The 15,322-nt window shown below is 44.5% G+C and overlaps 2 protein-coding genes across 7 annotated transcripts in view; one reads left to right on the forward strand and one right to left on the reverse strand.

Annotated features, from left to right (window-relative positions):
* AP3M1 (adaptor related protein complex 3 subunit mu 1) overlaps nucleotides 1-5,543 on the reverse strand; it is a 45,044-nt gene extending 39,501 nt beyond the window's left edge. The window contains exon 1 of one of the 3 annotated variants that reach the window (XM_073353150.2): nucleotides 4,991-5,078. Coding sequence is in view for 1 of the 3 variants with exons in the window: in XM_078853787.1 (XP_078709913.1) it covers nucleotides 5,383-5,541 (159 nt within the window). In the remaining 2 variants the exon portion in view is untranslated. Of the gene's footprint in view, nucleotides 1-4,990; nucleotides 5,079-5,382 lie in introns of those variants that run through there. The other 2 variants (XM_078853786.1, XM_078853787.1) reach the window with 2 other exon arrangements.
* ADK (adenosine kinase) overlaps nucleotides 5,166-15,322 on the forward strand; it is a 542,329-nt gene continuing 532,172 nt past the window's right edge. For 2 of the 4 annotated variants that reach the window (XM_073353153.2, XM_073353159.2), the window contains exon 1: nucleotides 5,172-5,601. In XM_073353153.2, the coding sequence (XP_073209254.1) occupies nucleotides 5,540-5,601 (62 nt within the window). In that variant the 5' untranslated portion in view covers nucleotides 5,172-5,539. Of the gene's footprint in view, nucleotides 5,602-15,322 lie in introns of all 4 variants that reach the window. The other 2 variants (XM_073353161.2, XM_073353156.2) reach the window with 2 other exon arrangements.

The following is a 15,322-nucleotide window of genomic DNA, read 5'->3' on the forward strand; positions in this document are numbered from 1 at the left end:
TAGAGGCATTACTCTGTGGATGAAGTCCATTGCTGTGCAGAAAGGACAGTAAAAAGCCACGGTGCCACTGAAGTGAGTTGTCTTTTGAGGGACGAAGTGGAATTCACATGGTGCATAGATCTTGTTCTAGCCCTCCGGACACCAGTGGACTTCACCCAATAGGACTTAGGATCGCAGGATTAAAAATAAAAACACTTTCATGCCTATGTGGAATTTTCATGTATCTATGTACAGATAGGTGGGAATCTGCTTTTGCCACTTTTCTGAGATTGAGTATTTTCAGTGACAAAATACAGAGCATATTACAGATTAAATCCTTGATTTTTAGTAGCCAAAACCATTTGAGTTCTGTTTTGGTAAATGGAACAGGTTGTATACTGTTCTTAGCCTGTTACTGTAATCAAGATTATTTTTCTTTTACATCTCAAGTCTTCCTTTCACTTTGTACAACATCACTCCTATCAGTTTTAGTGGTTGCACTTGTAATTTACTTGTTTTACTTCTATTTTGCATGCAGAGTAGCTTTTCTTTCCTCCAATACTTTACACCACTCTGTATGAACCTATATTTCTATAGGTATCTGCATTTTATTATGTATCCTGCACTCAGCCAGCTTCTTCCTCCATAAGCTTTTTGAGAGAGAGAAAAAGCCTGCCTCTTGAATTGGTTTTTGGCTCTTGGGCTAACCTTGTTGTCTTCATAAAATTCATAGTGCATTGCATTTAAATGGTTAGTAATACAAATGAATTATTAACTTAAAGGTTCCATTTTTCTCTCCATGTACATAAATGATTCAGTAAAAAGACTTTCTTTACTGTTAAGTTGCTTTATATTCAACATTTTAAAAGACTTTAGGGCTGGCAAACGATCAATCACGTGATAAATTAATCATGCGATAAATAAGAATACCATTTAAATATTTTTGGATGTTTTCTACATTTTCAAATATATTGATTTCAATTACAACATAGAATACAAAGTGTACAGAGCAAGGTATTTACATGCCAGATGTGCTAAAGATTCATGTGTCCCTTCATGCTTCAACCACCATTCCAAAGGACATGTCCATGCTGATGATGGGTTCTCCTCGATAATGCTCCAAAGCAGAGCGGACCAACGCATGTTCATTATCATCTCAGTCAGATGCTATCAGCAGAAGGTGGATTTTTCCTTTTTGGTGGTTCGGATTCTGTAGTTTCTGCATCGGAGTGCTGCTCTTTTAAGACTTCTGAAAAGATGCTCCACACCTTGTTGGTCTCAGATTTTGGACAGCACTTCAGATTCTTAAACCTTGGGTCGAGTGCTATAGCTTTTTTTTTTTAGAAATCTCACATTGGTACCTTCTTTGTGTTTTATCAAATCTACTGTGAAAGTGTTCTTAAAACGAACATGTGCTGGATCATCATGTAAGACTGTTGTAAACAAATATATGCATAATGCACGTAAAACAGAGTGGGTAACATACAATTCTCCCCCAAGGAGTATAGTCTAATTTAATTAACACACTTTAACAAGCATCAGCACGGCAGTAATTCCTCTGGAATGGTGGCCGAAGCATGAAGGGGCAAACGCAAGGTATGTATGTACGAGATATGCTAAACATTCAACACTGGCTACAAAAGTTCCATGCGAACGCCAATTCTCACTTTTAGGTGACGTTGTAAATAAGCAAGCAGCAGTATCTCCCATAAATGTATACAAACTTGTTTGTCTTAGCGGTTGACTGGACAAGAAGTAGGACTGAGTAGACTTGTAGACTCGGAAGTTTTACATTGTTCCATAACTGCACTCAAAAACAAAACAATCTACAATTGTAAGTTACACTTTCATGATAAAGAGATTGCACTACAGTACTTGTATGAGGTGAACTAAAAATACTATTTTTCAGTGCAAATTTGTAAAAGATATAAAGTGAGCAGCGTACACTTTGTATTCTGTGTTGAAATAGAAATCAATGTTTGAAAGTATTGAAAAACATCCAAAAATATTTAATAAAATCAATTGGCATTCTATTGTTTAACAGTATAATTAATCGCAATTTTTAAAATCATCATTAATTTGTTAATCATGTGACTTATCTGCAATTAAATCGACAGCCCTACTATTTTGCTACAAGTAACACCTGAGAAACAACAACTGATAAAAATTCTATTAGTCATCTTAATGCATACTTTGCTTACTTTGTGCACAGGGCAGTACTTTGACTAGTAAATTTTTATTTTTATTTGTATGGGCCTAGAAACAGGGGAGATAACTCACTTTAAAACATTACAAAAACTAAAAATTGGCAGGGAGACTCAGGAGCAGGTGTAACTCCTTTTAAAAAACAAAAAACCCAACAAAACAAAAAGACCTAAAGCGACTACATTGCATGCTAATACTGTTCTCTTAATTAGTTAGACCAAGTAAGAGTAACCCCTTAAGTAGATACTGGGATGAAAGGTTCACTACCACTTTAAAGATGAGTACTACTGAGAATCACAACTGTGGTGTATTCAGCTCAACAGAAGAAGAGGGAGAAAAAAAGTACATGACAAAAAAAAAAAGTGACAATGGGTTGGCTGTTGTCATATGTTATAGTAACCGACAATAACATGGCTGCTTACTAATACAAGTAACCCTTGTTGAGAGCAAAATGGAGGAAGGACAGTCTTGTGGTTAAGGCTCTGGGATTCAGGAAACACGAGTTCCATTCCCAGCTCTTCTACAGACTTTGTTTGATTGTCAGCAAGTCACTTAGTACCTCAGTTGTGTATAATATAGGAAATCAATCAATCATTTTCCCCCCCTCCTTTTTCTGAGATGGTAAGTTTTATGGATGAGCAACTGTTTCAATAGCTGCACATTCAGCTCAGAGTACAGCAGGTACCCACTCTGAGCTGGAGCCAGTTGGGGCTACTGGGATGGAACACAAAGCAATAACAGAAAAGGGACTAAACACAGAGAGCTGACTTTGAAACTAGTATTAAGGCTGTGTACACATGAGGGACTCTTACAAAAAATTCTTACTGATGCTACCACTGGTGAAGACTGCCCTGCTGGGAACACTAATGACAAGGCAAGGTGCTAGCAGCTCTTTTACATCCATCCATTAAATCTTTTCAGAGCAAGCGTCTCATGGTCCTGAAAAGGGCTGCTAAAAACTGAGCTGTATATACCAGTGCTCCCAACATCAATGCAATTAAACCAATGTTAGTAAGGATGGGAAACCTTCAGAAAGTTTCCCCAGGCGTATACAAGATCCATTTGCAGTTAAGCTACTTTCAATACTAGTTCAACTGCACCAATTGCTGACAAATTATCAGCAACTGTTAAACTTCCTAGAATAGAAAAAGCTTCAGAGAAACCAAGTGTTACCAACAAGATATTGTTCCCCTGACTGTTCATAAACAATTAAAGGCAAAGCCAAAAAGTTATTTAGAACCACTAAAAAGATGCAACAAACCTAGCTAACCACATGACCATACTATTGTTAACTCCTCTCCCATCTTCCTGTTCTCACGGCATTGCTCAGATCACTTATTCAGATGTATATAAAATTTAGACTAAAACCTTTGCAGGGCCAAGGACATGTATTTAGTGATTTATAATGGGCCTAGAAAACTTAGGTGCTTTATAAATAATGATAAAGTAAACTTTCACCACAGATCTTGACATAACGGACCACTTTGCTTAATATAATGTTACACTGCCTTAATATCAAGCTTCTTGATTGCACTGTTTTTGAAAGATTATGGGACTACTTCTGTGAAATACACATGGGTGTGGCTGTTAAAAATAAGTCTTTAAACTGACCCTTTCTCTAAGAAAGTCCTTACTTGAATTCTGAAGACTATTAAAATTGAAAGAATTTGCTTTTCTATGCACATTTACTTCTCACTCAGTTAGAATTTGCTTTTCTATGCATTTATTTCTCAGTTCAGACAATAAAAACAAAACACTCCACATAACTCTCAAATGAACTTTTAAGCACACAGTGCAAACCAAAATGTACTTCTGTCCCACACAAGTCTAGTGTTTTTATTTCTAACTTAGTTGTTAAAATCAGAGATTCTGAATTTACAGTATGTTAAGAAAATTAACCCCAAATTTAGAGTGTGAATGTGTATATATACACATACTCCTATTCTCATAGTTTTTAAAATCTATAATAAATGAGAACCTGAATATGATAAAAATTATATCACAGTTAAACTCTGAAACAAGCCTATTCTTGGGGGAAGAGGTTTCATACAATGATTGAAGTAGAAGAGCTGAGACGTATTAGGACAGTAACAACTCATTTTCTCTTACAGCAAAGAAAGCTTCCAAGATCCAAAGCTAAATCAGTACAGTAGCAAAGATAGTTCTTATGAGTAAAATCCAATCTGAAAACCAAAGGCTCAGTACATAGCAAATTAAAACAGAATCAGATATTAGATCTCATTACAGCACAATTTATGGCGGTGAGACCGGAACAGTTACATTAACTGAAATGTATTTTAAATTTTGTAAAGTTAAAGGAGTTGCTTTGTGAAACTTAACTGGGTCTCTGTCAGACTTTGGGTTTTTAAGAATTTTTCATTAAAATGAATTTAACCAGACAGAAACTATTACCGAGCAAGAATGGAAGAACTAGAAACTGACACACACACACAACGTAATACCCCTTCGATTTCTCCCGAACTCTCTCTTCCCACAAAAAAACCCGCCACCTCAGCACTCCTTATTTGGCTGGACGACAGCCACGATTCTGTTAACACAAATTCTTAGCACTTCATGCACTTCGCAAACATTAACCAACATAAAAGTAATAAATTCTGAGGAACAGGAGTGGGATGAGTGCCTGGGACTTTCACGGTCGCACAAATGTATGCGGAACAAAGAGCCATCAATCTCTTTTCCAAAAGTATCAGCTCCTCCAGCTATCACAATAACATTTTAACTTTAAAAAACCCGGCCAGGACAGTAGACTATCCGCCCCCGAATTCCGGGGCTAAGACATATTCACCTGCCGCTCCCCGAGCCACCGCTCCCACTCAGAACAAGGACCCCGCTCCCCCAGAAACAGTGGCAAATATGGCTGCGAGGACCCCCCACAGCCCATGCCTCCTCCCCCAGACGCACGCACAGCCGCCTATGCGACTGCCTTCATCCGTGCAAGACTGTATGTTTGAATCGCCTGTGAATCTGCAAGAAATCTCGCCACGCTGGAGCCGCTTTGAGTTTGGCAAGCCGTGCATGGGCATCTGACCTCGGTGGCCAGTTAATTTAAGCCTGGTCATTATTTGCATTACAAAGAAGGAGGGGATTTGTATCAGATGCCCAAGGCGATATGATTCTCCAGCAATAAAGGCTGTTGCACTGATCCAGCAATTGCCACGTTATTTTAAAAGTGGGTACCCCGCTCCTGACCAATTCTTGAATCAGGCGCTCTGTAGCCCACTCAGCTCCGCGCCCCGCTGCGGCTGGCTGCTTGTTGCCCGGGTTGGAAGCTGAGCCGCGGCTACAAGGGGATCGTGACGAGGCCGGGGCTGCGCGCCTGCTGGGTACACTGAGCATGAAGATGGCAGCGGAGGAACCACAAGCCAAGAAGCCCAAGCTGGAACAAAACCAACTTAGGTAACAAATAAAAAGAGAGCGAGCGAGCGAGAATGAACGTCAGCGTCACCCCGAGAGCGTGCATGAAAACGGGCAGCAGGGAGTGTTTGCTATTAAAGGGTTCTTTTGTCAATCTCACTCTGCCCCGGCTAAAGGTTAACACGTGCTGCTCAACTAAAGTGCAGCCTGAAAGTCACCCCCAGCAGGGGTGCACAGACCCCGTAGAACAGAACGGCTATTGTGTTACCGTGTAGCTGGGGGTACTTGGGCAGCCTCTGTGCGACAATACAATCAAACAATTTAATGTGTTTGTGCGTAGTACAGTTACCGGCTTCTCCACAGCCGGCGCACGTTGTCAGTTCCTGGGTTGCTTTCTAGAAAATGCAGTATATCCAGCACAGGCACTCTAACCCTGAGGTAGTTTGTAACGGTTGAATATGTCGTTATAGGATTTGTATGTTTTTCTAAGATTCTTTAATTACACCCGTTACCTGTGGCTGCGGACCGGCGTACTCTTGACACTAACCTAGGGTTATGTTGAGATCGTCCCAGGGAGGAGGGTTCAGTAGTTAATGTGTTGCTGGTAGAATATTTAATTCTTTTCCTCCCCCTGTGAGTAGGTACCGGTATGTTGCTGGATTGTTTAGGTTGCTATCGGGGGGAGGGTGTTTCTGCCAAGCCCCCCAAGTCCTTCATTTTATCGCCATTGCATAAAGTATTCCAATCCAGGAGACAAATGTCAGTGAGTTGAAAATCGCAGCATAAAGAACAATGAGAACTTTGTTTTAAGCAGTCGGGTTTATCTTTCGGTACACAGGAGTTGTGGGTTTGCAATATCTTTTCCTACACGTGGTTGTATCATACATGGTGCCTGCAGTCTTGCTCTGAACTCCATGCATTTGGCGGAGAATAGAAAATCTGTGTCATGTGCCATGAGGGGGAAGAGGATCGTTACACTTTCTTTCTGTCACGTGTAACCGGATTTTATATAGAACCAGATGATGTCCGTCCATGACACGCTTTAGGCATGAGTACCTAGGCACTTAGTAAGGGCACCTAGGTTCTTCCTATCATTTCAGGCCAATCAGTATTTGGAATGGGGGAAAATGGGATGGTTGCAAAGTGCAGATCAAAGAGTACTAAGAATCCAGCAGACAGCAGTGAAAGAAATAGTGTCCTCTTGAGGAAGTTGACAGTAGGAGCTGCAGTGGAGAGGAAAATGCCAGTTCCTGCTAGTTCATTCAATGACTGATAAGGACACAGCTGCTGGGTGCCAGGAAGGAGAGTGCTACTATTAAGCCTCTGAGCGGAGGTAACTTCCTCACAGCTGTGTGGGGAGGTATCAAGTGGAGTGCCCCAAGGGTTGGTCCTCAGGCCGGTTTTGTTCAGTATCTTCATAAATGATCTGGAGGATGGTGTGGATTGCACCCTCAGCAAGTTTGCAGATGACACTAAACTGGGAGGAGTGGTAGATACACTGGAGGGTAGGGATAGGATACAGAGGGCCCTAGACAAATTAGAGGATTGGGCCAAAAGAAATCTGAGGAGGTTCAACAGGGACAAGTGCAGAGTCCTGCACTTAGGACGGAAGAATCCCATGCACTGCTACAGACTAGGGACTGAATGGCTCGGCAGCAGTTCTGTAGAAAAGGACCTAGGGGTTACAGTGGACGAGAAGCTGGATACGAGTCAACAGTGTAGCCTTGTTGCCAAGAAGGCCAATGGCATTTTGGGATGTATAAGTAGGGTCATTGCCAGCAGATCGAGGGACGTGATCGTTCCCCTCTATTTGACATTGGTGAGGCCTCATCTGGAGTACTGTGTCCAGTTTTGGGCCCCACACTACAAGAAGGATGTGGAAAAATTGGAAAGAGTCCAGTGGAGGGCAACAAAAATGATTAGGGGACTGGAACACATAACTTATAAGGAGAGGCTGAGGGAACTGGGATTGTTTAGTCTGCAGAAGAGAAGAAATGAGGGGGGATTTGATAGCTGCTTTCAACTACCTGAAAGGGGGTTCCAAAGAGGATGGATCTAGACTGTTCTCAGTGGTAGCTGATGACAGAACGAGGAGTAATGGTCTCAAGTTGCAGTGGGAGAGGTTTAGGTTGGATATTAGGAAAAACTTTTTCACTAGGAGGGTCGTAACACATTCCAGTGTTTCACCTAGGGAGGTGGTGGAATCTCCTTCCTTAGAAGTTTTTAAGGTCAGGTTTGACAGAGCCCTGGCTGGGGTGATTTAGTTGGGGATTTGTCCTGCTTTGAGCAGGGGGTTGGACTAGATGAGCTCCTGAGGTCCCTTCCAACCCTGATATTCTATGATTCTACCTGAGGGAAAATGACAGGTTTCAGAGGGGTAGCCGTGTTAGTCTGTCTCAGTTTAAAAACAACAAGGAGTCCTTGTGGCACCTTAGACTAATGCATTTATTTGGGCATAAGCTTTCGTGGGCTATAACCCACTTCATCAGATGCAGGGAGTGGAAAATACAGTAAGCAGGTATAAATATACAGCACATGAAAAGATGGGAGTTGCCTTACCACGTGGAGAGTCAGTGCTAAGGAGGCCAATTCAGTCATGCTGGATGTGACCCATTCCCAATAGTTGACAAGAAGGGGTGAATATCAACAGAGGTAAAATTATTTTTTGTAGTGACCCCACCACTCCCAGTCTTTATTCAGGCCTAATTTGATGGTGTCAAGTTTGCAAATTAATTCTAGTTCCGCAGTTTCTTGTTGAAGTCTGTTTTTGAAGTTTTTTGTTGAAGAATGGTGACTTTTAAGTCTGTTATTGAGTGTCCAGGGAAATTGAGGTGCTCTCTTACTGGTTTTTGAATGTTACAGTTCTTGATATCTGATTTGTGTCCATTTATTCTTTTGCGTAGAGACTGTCCGGTTTGGCCAATGTACATGGCGGAGGGGCAGTGCTGGCACATGACATATCACATTGGTAGATGTGCAGGTGAACAAATTAGTTCAAAGCAGGAAGCATGTTCAAAACAGGAGCATGTAGATAACCACATATGAATACAATCATCTTGGAATTTGATCTGGTTACAGTATTGCATAAGTGAACATCATAAAGCAATAAACAATTTGAAACATGGTTTGACAGAAGGGGCTTAGAGTCCAATGGTAACTAATCCTTTTTTTAAAAATGCAGCATTAAGCAAAGGTACTTTTAACACTGGGATGAGAACAGTCATGATAAAAAGTCACAGATTAACTATTCCTCCTAAATTAAGCTTGGCATTTTTTTTGTCAGTGCAGAAATCGGTGTATTTCAGTGATTTGGTTTTTTGGCAGATGAATGACTGTTTGAAGTCTAATAATAGGTGATGTTGACAATTGTGGATAATGGAAGAGGAAAAAATATCTGCACTGCAAAAACCAAAACCAACAAGAAAACCACCAAAACCAAGCAAATAAAATATTATTAGAAGCAAAAATATAAATTTGTATTAAAAAAAAACTACAGTTAATGCCAGTGTCCTTAAAATAGTTCTTAGCATGAAGAGAGAGCAGGAATCCAACACTCTGCTCATATAGCCAAACACAGCGAACTGCATCTTAATCAGATCAAGTTCTGCCTAAAAAGTTAAAGTAGATACACTTATATTTTAAAATGAACGTGTAATCCACGTGTAATCCAACACTTCAGTAATAAAATATATTAAAAAAACTGAGGGGGCAATCTGTTGTGACTGAGAATCAAAGGATGTAACACAGAACCAAGAAGGGTTGAAAATTTACCAGGCAGCTACTAGCTGGAGGTCAGCAGGAAAGATGGAAACCTCTCCCAGCATGGTCCAAGGCCACTATCAAGTGGGAAGCTCAAAAGGAATGTTGGTTTTTTTTTTCCCCCAAATGGTGCTTTCTCTGGACTCTGGTGCTCCCTCACCTCCCCTTTAACATCCATCTGTGGTTAGTTGTTGTATATCAAACTTAAAATAAAACTTAAAATAAAAACTCCCTCCTCAGTCAGTCACTATCAGTCATTATTTTTGCTATCCTTAATTTCCAAAACAGAATTAATTCAAGAGACATATAAAAAGAAATAACTACAGAATAAGCCATGTAAAGAAACAATGTGGATCATCGTTAATGCTGTCCCAAAACAAGATATAAAGTCCATAATAGTTGTTTCATTGTTTACAATTAAAGGGTGCCTATAGACCTGACTATTGCATGCTATATATGGGGTGGTTATACCTTAAACTGAACCAGAAGCTGAAGTTAGGGCATGGCTACACTTGCAAGTTAGAGTGCATTAAAGTAGCCCTGGGTGCCCTAACTCATGACACGTTCACACTGGCAAGGCACGTAGAGCGCTCAGACTCCACGGCTGGAGCGCTCCTGGTAATCCACCTCCATGAGAAGTATAACGCTTGCTGTGCCATGACTGGAGCACCGCGTCGCCAGTGTGGACGCCCTGGTCTGTTAGTGGGCTCTGATCGGCCTCCAGAAGTGTTGCACAATGCCTGTTCTAGCCACTCTGGTCATCACTTTGAACTCTACTGCCTTGCCCTTAGGTGACCAACCATCAGACCCACCCTTTAAATCTCTGGGAATTTTGAAAATCCCCTTCCTGTTTACTCAGCAAGGCGTGGAGTGCTCTCAGTGAATCTTTCCAGGTGACCATGCCTCCATGCACCAGGTGATCCCCAGTACGGAGCAGTGGCGAGGTGCTGGACCTCATCAGTGTTTGGGGGGAGAAAGCTGTCCAGTCCCCAGCTGCACTCCAGCCGTAGGAATTATGATTCCTTTGGGCAGATATCCAGGGACATGATGGAAAGGGGCCATGACCGGGACGCATTGTAGTGCAGGGTTAAAGAGAGGGAGCTCAGAATGCCTACCACAAAGCCTGTGAGGCAAACCGCCGCTCCAGTGCTGCCCCCGCGACCTGCCGTTTCTACAGAGAGCTGGACACAATACTTGGGGGGACCCCACCTCTACTCCGAAGACCAACATGGACACTTCAGAGCTCAGCTCAACAAGGTAGTAGTAGGAGGAAAGCGGAAGCGAGGGTGCTGAGGAGGAAGGAGACAGCCCAGCAACCCCAGATGCATGCAGCCAGGAGCTGTTCTCAAGCCAGGAGGAAGGTAGCCAGTCGCAGCGGCCAGTGCTTGGGCAAGGACAAACAGCAGAGGAGGTGCCCGGTAAGCAGCTTTTATTTTGGGAAGGAAGTTGTTTGGTGTGGGCTCTTGGGGCGAGGAGGGTTAGGGCTGCATGCATGCCTAGACGCCGAATAGCGCGTTGATATGCTCTCTCACATCGCGGTAATCGGCCTCAGTGATCACTTCAAAGATCTCATGCAGAAGCTAGCGCAGGTTCCTTGGCAGAGCTACTGTGCTTCTCCTCCCAGTAAGGCTAACATGTCCGCACCACTGTGCCGTGACAGGTGGGGGGACCATTCCTGCACACAGGCAAATTGTGTATGGGCCAGGGTGGAAGCCACATTGTAATAGAAGATCCTCCCTTGCTTCTCAGGGCACCCTCAGCAGCGAGATATATTCCAGGATGAACTCCTGTGGAAAATGTGGGGACAGTGTTGAGCATAGGGGCCCCCTACAGCAGCTGGCTCTCTCCAAGGCACAGAACCGCAGAGGACAGTATGCTGTGAAACAATCAGTCACCCTTTACCTGGTTAGCGACTGATCGGTAGCCGTCTGGAGTTGCCAGCATCCCGATTGCAATAGCCACCCACTTCTCCACCGGCAGGGCAGCTCTCAATCTTGTGTCCTTGTGCCCCAGGGTGGGGGCGAGCTCATCACACAGTCCCATGAAAGTGGCTTTTCTCATCTGAAAGTTCTGCAGCCACTGGTCGTCATCCCAGACTTCCATGATGATGTGATCCCAACTCTCGCTGCTGGTTTCCCGAGCCCAAAAGTGGCGATCCACTCTGGTGAGCATGTCCACGAATGACACAAGCAATCTAGTGTTGTAAGCGTTATGCGAATCAACATCATCCTCGGACTCCTCACTGTCACTTTGTAGCTTAAGGAGTAACTCGACTGAAAATGTGGACGGAAGCACAGGGATTCCTGGGATATGAAGCGATGCATCACGGGGCATTGGGACAGGACAGCGCCAGAATGGGAAGAGGTGCTCTGCGGGATAGCTGCCCATAATGCACCGCTCCCAATGCTGCTGCAACTGCTGCAAATGTGGCCATGCCAGTGCACTTGCAGCTGACAGTGTGAACACACTGCAGTGCTTTCCCTGCTGCGGTCTCCGAGGGCTGGTTTAACTCTCAGTGCTCTACAGCTGCAAGTGTAGCCAGGCCCTAATTTACATAAAACAGCAGCTTGCTTGACACACACAGGGCATGGCTACATTTGCAGATGTAGAGCGCTCTGAGTTAAACCAGCCTTTGTAGAGCGCAGTAGGGAAAGTGCTGAAGTCTGTCCACACTGACAGCTGCAAGCACTCTGGCATGTCCACATTTGCGGCACTTGCAGCGGCATTGGGAGCGGTGCATTGTGGGCAGCCATCCCACAGAGTACCTCTTCCCATTCTGGCACTGTGGCTTATGGGAAGGGTGTGGAGGGTGTGGGGCATTCTGGGTTCTGTCCCAACGCCCCGTGATGCATCGGTTCGTATCCTAGCAATCCCTCTGCTTCCGTCCACAATTGGCGCCATCTTTCAATATTTTTGTACTGCCCACTCTATCTTTCCTTTCGGTCTGCGGGAATGGAGCCTGAACTGCTGAGGAATATGCTGATGAGTCTTGCCAGCACGTCACATTTGGCAGATCCAAAGTGACAGTGAGGACTCTGACGATGATATCGACGCAAGTAACGCATACGACATGAGATTGCGTGTGGCATTCACGGAAATGCCCACCGCTATGGAACGGCGCTTTTGGGCTCGGGATGGTGGTGGGATCACATCATCATGCAAGTCTGGGATGACGAGCAGTGGCTGCAGAACTTTCAGATGAGAAAAGCCGCTTTCATGGGACTGTGAGAGGAGCTTGCCCCACCCTGAGGGGCAAGGACACGAGATTGAGAGCTGCCCTGATGGGGGAGAAGCAGGTGGCTATTGCAATCTGGAAGCTGGCAACTTCAGACAGCTACTGATCAGTCGCTAACCAGTTTGGAGTGGGGAAGTTGACCGTTGGAATCGTGTTGATGCAAGTTTGCAGGGCCATTAATCACATCCTGCTCAGAAGAACTGTGACACCGGGTAACGTGCATGACATTGTGGTTGGCTTTGCACGAATGGGTTTCCCTAAATGCGGAGGGGCGATAGATGGCATGCATATTTCTATTCTGGCACCAGCCCACCTAGCCTCCGACTACGTTAATTGGAAGGGCTATGTCTCCATGGTTCTCCAGGCGCTTGTGGATCACCATGGGCATTTCATTGACATTAACGCAGGCTGGCCCAGAAAGGTGCATGACGCACGCATCTTTCAGAACACTGGTCTGTGCAGGAAGCTGCAAGCCGGGACTTTTTTTCCCAGACCAGAAGATCACCGTAGGGGAAGTCGAAATGCCTATTGTGATCCTTGGAGACCCCGCTTACCCTTTAATGCCGTGGCTCATGAAACCCTGCACAGGGAGCATTGACAGCAGCAAGGAGCGGTTCAACTAAAGGCTGAGCCGGTGCAGAATGACTGTGGAGTGTGCTTTTGGCCATTTAAAGAGCCACTGGCCTCTCTGTATGGGAAGCTGGACCTGGCCGATAACAGCATCCCTACAGTTATATCTGCGCGCCGTACCCTCCATAACATTTGTGAAGGGAAGGGTGAAAGATTCACTCAGGCAGGGAACTTGGAGGTTCAACATCTGGAGGCTGAATTTGAACAGTCAGAGAGCAGGGTTATTAGAGGGGCCCAGCGCAGGGCTGCAAGGATTAGGGATGCCTTGAGGGAGCAATTTGAGGCTGAAAGCCACCAGTAATGTCTGGTGCCCTGCACGGGAGTGAAGTGCAGTGGTTTCAATGTTAGTAGGAACATTGTGTGTTTGCTACTTATGATACACTGACTTGCAGTGCTTGTTGCTTTCCTGGGCTAAGGTATCGTTTACTTTATGCAATAATAAAGAATGTTTTCAAAGCAAAAACATCCATTTAATGAAAAGAAAATTCATTTTTTGAAAAGAAACAGAACTGCTTGGGAAACACAAAGGGCAAGGGGGTGGGGTGGGAAACGAAACAATTACAGGTTTGCGTCTGTCCCGTTATCATACTCAGCCTTCCTGTTTGGAGTGCTGTGCAATGAGTGCTGCACTTCAGGCTGGGTAAAATGCATGGTGATGGGGGATAAGTGCAGTGGGTAAGGGTCGTAGTTTTCAGGGCTGGGTGGTGAAGCTACAGGTGTTGGAGGCAGCTGGTGCTGATAAGAACCCGGATGTTGGGGAAAGTGGGTTGGAGGTAACATGGGGGCACAAGGGAAAGAGTTTTGGGACAAGGGCTGCGGGGGAGGAGGGTGCGGTAGTGCTCCGCCTGCATGGCTGTGAGCACCTAGATGGAGTCGGCTTGGTGCTCCATGATGCTTAGCAGCCGCTCTGTGCTTTGGTGCCGGCAATCCACATTCTGCTGGCAGACCCTCTTTTCACTCTCCCGCCACTCCTGCGCTTTTTGATTTTCATGAAGGGAGTGCTGCATGACTTCATGCAGCATGTCCTCTTTGCTTCTACATGGCCTCTTCCTGATTCTTTGCAGCCTCTCGGCCAGTGATAACATGGATGGCTGGGATCTCAGGGTTGCATCTGTAAAGGCAAAATGCTACACTTAACAGAGGCAGAATTGTTCACAACAGAGAGAGGAATGATTCCCCCGTACTTAAGGGCAAGCACAGTCTACACAATAGCATAATTTGCCCATCCCAAAGCAAGTGCACATAACCCACAGGAGCCCCAAAATGGTGAGTAAGCACAGGGTGAAGGGGGACTGATTCTTTCATAGCTGTACTGTCCTATGGGTTTCTGTGCCTTGGAGAGAGCCAACAGCTGCAAGGGGGGCCCTTTTCTGAACACTGTCCCCACATTTTCCACAGGAGTTCATCCTGGAATATATCTCGCTGCTGAGGGTGACCTGGGAAGCAAGGGAGGGTCTTCTACTACAGTGCGGCTTCTGTCCTGGCCCATCCATATGTAGCTTGCCTGTGTGCAGCAATGGTTCCCCCTGCCCGTCATGGCACAGTGGCACGGACATGTTAGCCTGACTGGGACAAGGACCACAGTGGCTCTCCCATGAAACCTGCACAAGCACATTGCCCAAGTTCTGGATGAGACCTTTGAAGAGATTACTGAGGCCAATTACCATGATGGGAGAGAGCACATCAACCCCCTATTCTGCATCGAGGCATCCATGCAGCCTTAACCCTCCTTGCCCCAAGAGCCTGCACCGAATAACTTACTTCCCCAAATAAAAGCTGCTTACTGGGAACCTCCTCTGGTGTTTGTCCTTCCCCAAGCATCATCTGCCGCGACTGGCAGATTTGTTAGTCTCTAAGGTGCCACAAGTACTCCTCGTTTTTTTTGTTAACACGGCTACCACTCTGAAACCAATCCACACAAAGTATTTCTTGGTGTGTAATAGATACTGAACTAACTTTCAAAAGTTGTACCTAAGATGTATATAAACAACTCATCTCTTCATAAAGAGCCATCAAAACTAAAAAAGATGAATTAGAGAGATGCATTTTGCCTTTTGTAAGAAGGAAAACACAGAATTGTTGCAATTCTAAACAGAAAAAAATTCTATTTGAAGTAATCCACACTTTATATGATAGAGA

This window comes from Lepidochelys kempii, chromosome 7, assembly GCF_965140285.1.
Source record: "Lepidochelys kempii isolate rLepKem1 chromosome 7, rLepKem1.hap1, whole genome shotgun sequence".
In the NCBI taxonomy this organism is placed as follows: Eukaryota; Metazoa; Chordata; order Testudines; family Cheloniidae; genus Lepidochelys; species Lepidochelys kempii.